At 42.7% G+C, this 4,892-nt stretch overlaps 1 protein-coding gene across 1 annotated transcript in view; it reads left to right on the top strand.

Moving 5' to 3' along the window:
- Positions 1-4,892, top strand: part of CHRFAM7A (CHRNA7 (exons 5-10) and FAM7A (exons A-E) fusion) — a 113,434-nt gene that overhangs the window by 8,710 nt on the left and 99,832 nt on the right. Inside the window, exon 4 of the mRNA XM_019533161.1 lies at positions 559-742. Coding sequence (XP_019388706.1) covers positions 559-742 — 184 coding nt within the window. The remainder of the gene's footprint in view (positions 1-558; positions 743-4,892) is intronic.

Raw genomic sequence — 4,892 nt, 5'->3', positions numbered from 1 at the left:
GAACAAATCCTCCCTCTCGGTGCGACCCGCAGTGCCGGGGTGCCCCCCTCATCTTGTCGGTGGCAGTGTGAGCAGAGCGCAAAGGGAGTGCCTGCCCCAGGAGGCTACAGTCTAATGTGATACAAGAGCTTTTGTTGCCCTCGTAGCCTTCGTTCCTCCTGCCGCTCATGTCCCACCTGTCTGCGCATCACGCGATCCTGGCTATAGCTATTTTAGACCAAGTAACAAGTTATGTGAACAGTGTGACCTTCTCCATCGCACCGTACTCCTACTGGCCCTGGGGCCAAAGAGGGCAAAGGCTGAGTCTAGCATCCTTCACCTTCAGAAAAGCTTACCCCTGGCAGGAGAACTGGTTAGAAAAACAGTTTCTGCCTGGTGAGGTACAGCTGTGAAGAAGGGAGCGCCGGTAGCTTTGGGATGAGGCTTTGGTGTAGTAACAAATGGAATGGATGGGTATATGGTAGTATTTCTTGAGGAAGAGTGTAAATTAGCAGGTGATATAGTGCCTGGCTTGGCTTGTAGGAGGAGAGGAGTCGGTTTCGCGCTTGTGTGATCGAGGTCGGTGGTGACTCCTAAGAACTTACTTTTACTTCTGTGTTCAGTGTCCCTGCAAGGAGAATTCCAGAGGAAGCTCTATAAGGAGCTCCTGAAGAATTACAATCCTCTGGAGAGACCCGTGGCCAATGATTCCCAGCCACTCACTGTCTACTTCAAGCTCAGCCTCATGCAGATCATGGATGTGGTGAGTCTTTAACTTTACAGGAAACTACTGCTTCAGGGGGTAGTTTTTCTACCCCAACTTCCAGTTGCCTAGCAATAGTCACACCGCAAGGTCTCATTTCTACCACACACTGCTACCTCTCTGGGATGTAACTCGGGAGACAGTGAAAAGGAAAGCTATGACAGACTGGCTTTGAGACTTCCCTTTTTACTACTTAAAATTTTAATCGGGTATAGTTTGCCTTTTTCTGAAACATATCCGCTCACCACAACAGTCAGAGCCCTACCAAATCTTGGTAGTAAATTGCCAACGAAGTAAGAATCAAGAATCCCTTGATGCCAGGATTTAATTTTATTTACAACAGCTAGAAGGATGGTCCCATTTATAGGATGAAAGAAAGCAAAGATCTTAATTTTTAGTGACCAATAAAGATCTCTTGACATTTTCTGCAAGATGTAGTGTTTCCTGGCCAAATTATTTTGTTTGTTTAGCTCTTCTTCATACCCTAGCTCACTTTTCTTAACTACTAACTAGCTCTTGGATTATATGCCAGAACTCATTACCTATTGAAGGTAAAGGAAGTGATTCCTGTGTAGCTTGTAAAGGGCTTGGGGATCTTTTCAATTTAAAAAATAATAGAAATGCGAGTGACTTCAAGCCTCCCTGTGTAACATATGCTTGAGGCAATCGGTACATGATATTGCAGTTGTTATACTTTATAGTTCATGATACTGTTCATTTTATTGTACTCAACTAGTCAGCATTCTTACTAAAGAGGTCAGTTATTTAAAAATTAATAGTTAAGCTCTGAATGCCATAATGTTTCCAACAGATGTTCAAAGTAAGACAATGACGGCATTATTTATGATGGGTGGATTACTCTCTGTTCCGTTAAAAGCAGCTAGTTGGCAAATCCTGGTTATTTTTCATTTCCTACCCAAAGGCCAGCACACAGAGCATTATGCATGTTGAAATATCCGTAGCTTCTGATGTCGCTTTTTAGGGTGCGAGTCTTAGATTTTATGAAACCTGGAATGGAAAGTATGCTAGATATTTTTAGTTAAGGCTTATCATTCACCAAAGCGAGCATAGGTTGCACAAGAAACTGTTCCAGTGTCTTGGCTATTATAGCCAATCGGCAAACCTATCAGTTATATCCTGTCAGTAACTGATGGCATTGTAATCATTTCAGTACCCAGGATGTGGGATAGCAGAACAGAAATGGCAGGCACCTCTTGCGGGTGCTAAGGAGGGAAAGCTGTGTGTGTTCGTTTAGAGCAGAACAGAAGATTTAAAGAACCAGCAGGTTAAACATACTGCTGCATAATGTAAGATTGTGGCTGGGCCCTTGTGAGCACATAAGAGTGGAAGTGTGTACACAGCTGTGCAGAGGCCAATTCTAGTGTGAGTCAAAAGTACAGGTGTAGCAGCAGGCTAGTGTTGTAGATAAGAGTTTTTAGTTGGACTTGGCCTGGGGAAGCTGGCATTAATTCTGTTCATGAAGGTGGTTTCATAAGGACTGAGCAAGAATTGGGCCCTCCTGTGCTAGATACTCTGTAAATGGTCCCCGTCCTTGCAGAGCTTAAATAGACAAATCGGGCAAGGGGTAGGGAAAGGGCATGATAGAATCAAAGGGGACAGTGGTGGCTGGAAATGAAGTGAAATGTAGGAGGTGACTTGAAGAGGGCAGAGGAAGGCTGTGGGGGAGGCTGGTCTTTGCTGCAGTCAGCCCAAAAGGAGAACTTGGTACACTTTAGACTGCACTTTTTGAATATCTGAGGTTTCTGTTTGGCTGCTAGAATAGTTGCTCCTACCAGCTCTGGCTGGCTCCGTTCTGCAGTTTTTCTCCTGTACTGGAGTTTATTCAGCTGCACTAATTTTGCTTGTAGATGCACCCATATGGTTATAGAGCTCCTGCTGCAGCCTGTGCTTTGGCAGAGCACCTGCAGAAATCTGGCTGTTGCCCCAGAGAGACATGGTCCTCTCCGTGGTGTTTCACAGGGCTGTTCGTTCTGGACAAAACAGCCTTTTGTAAAGTCCATACTGATCCATGTATTTCATTCTTTTATAACCAAAACCAGGTAATTTTGATTTAAAAAAACAAAACAAAAACCAGTGTTCCTTTGCCATGTGTAACTCCTTGCAGCATCAAACTCATCAGCCCCTGTGGTCTGGATGAATGGCATGGGGTTGTCTGCAGGCTGGATTGGGCTTGCAGACCAGCCCCAAGTGACAGGTCAAGTGTGCAGCCCAGCACGGGCTCTACATGTGAGGCTAATCCAGCGCACACCATGTGATATGTGGGTTGCTTCAGACCCGCAGGCAGCACCATGGGCTAGATCTGGCCCGTGGACCATACCTTTGACACCTCTGTCTTAATACACTAGAACCTAAATGTGAAACTGGCTGGACAGATGATGAGGAAACTCATTATCTTGCATTCAGTTTTTCAACTCAAATAATGAAAGTAAACAAGCCATATAAGAAGAGACTTAGCCTTGCACTATTTCAGTTTTAATAATTTAAGGTACTATTTATAAAGGAGTTGATAGTATTTCAAGATATAGGGGCAGATACAGTGTAGCCCTACTGATCTCTGTAGGGAGAAGTAATTAGCCATGTTAGGCAGAAGAAAGAGCAAGGTAGCAACTTTTATTATGTAACCTGTTTAGAGAGGTATGGGTTTTCATAGGCTACAGGCTTTGTCAGAGAAACCCTGCAAGATTAATGTGTTTGAACCAAGTTTATCTGTCCCTCTTGAAGGTCTTGTTTATATTAGAAGAGCTTGAGGTATAGCTACATAGGCAAAAGTAATTTAATGATATAACTTATATCAGTTGCCTGAATTAAATAGGATACTAGCATGTGCTATATATTTACTAACAGGTTTTGCTGACTTTGGTATGCCTGTTGGGAGTGTGATTATTTTTTTCTTTGTCCTTTCCTACAGTGTCTGCTGGCAAAGCCTTTACATGTAGATCAGGCTCAAATGATCCATGGTACTACTGTACAAACAGCTGGCTGTTTGATACTCAAGTGACTAAAGGCCAACAGCTAGTCAGCTTCAGAGTTTTATATTCTTCTGGAGTTGTCAAGTGTAATAGAAAATGATTAAAGTGAAGGGCAAATATCCATTGATCACTAGCCAATCTGGATATAATTCAACTGACAGACCTGGTTAATCTGAATTGAATGGAAAGCTCTCCTTTCTATATGAATTTGAAAAAATCTGATTAACAGTTACAAGCCAGTGGTACTTTAACTACTTACTGTGAAATTGATTATGTCTTTCTTGGAGGGGTTGGAATTGAGGTTGACAGGCACACAGAGACACCAAGCTTGACAAATCAGGCTTCATTGCCTAGAACAGATGTTTTCTACATTTTCAGCAAGAAGCAAGTATTGATCAGGATGATTAATTGCTGGAGTAAATACATGCTTAACAAGCTAGTAACCAAACACACAAACACTTCATGCTTCCCAATAAGTTCTGTTTCCTTTACTTAGTGGTGCACTGAACTCACAACACCAGCTTGGCCTGAAGTCCCTGAAGAATGGTTTGCACAAACCCATAGTACACCTGCTGCTGTGTCTTCAGCGTTTCCCGCTCCTCGCCCCCTTGTGCATGGGAAAAGGCCATAATGTATTTCCAAATCCTCCCAGACCACTCGGTACTCCTCCTTACTCCTGAAATTTTATGTATCTTCTGTGTTCTAGTCACTGTTCCCTTGCTTAGCTCTTTGGTAGCAGGGTGCATTTGATTTAAATCCAATCTTTTTAAATCAGTGGTTGGGAAGCCTTGATTTAATCATTGTTTTCTACTTTAATACATATTATTCAAAACTGAGAGAGTTAGATTTCCTTTTTAGAAGGTATATACTATACATTTTTAAGCGGTGATTTTTATTTTGATATTTTTCAGACTAAATTTGCACCTACATCAGAAAATTAAATTATGATTTGGTTATTTTATTTATCAAAGCTAATTGAAGCGGATGTGTGAAGTCATAGATTTCATGGACATTAGGGCTGGAAGGGACCTCAGAAGATCGCCGAGTTCAGCCCCCCACCCGCAAGGCAGGAAGTCAGCTGGGGTCATAGGATCCCAGCAAGATAAGCATCCAATTTACTCTTGAAGGTGTTCAATGCAGGTGCTTGAACCACCTCCGCT

The sequence above is a fragment of the Crocodylus porosus genome, unplaced genomic scaffold, assembly GCF_001723895.1.
Source record: "Crocodylus porosus isolate Cpor-Errol unplaced genomic scaffold, CroPor_comp1, whole genome shotgun sequence".
Taxonomy (NCBI): Eukaryota; Metazoa; Chordata; order Crocodylia; family Crocodylidae; genus Crocodylus; species Crocodylus porosus.
The sequence above is the reverse complement of the archived record's forward strand: the minus strand, read 5'-3'. Positions and strand labels throughout refer to the sequence as shown.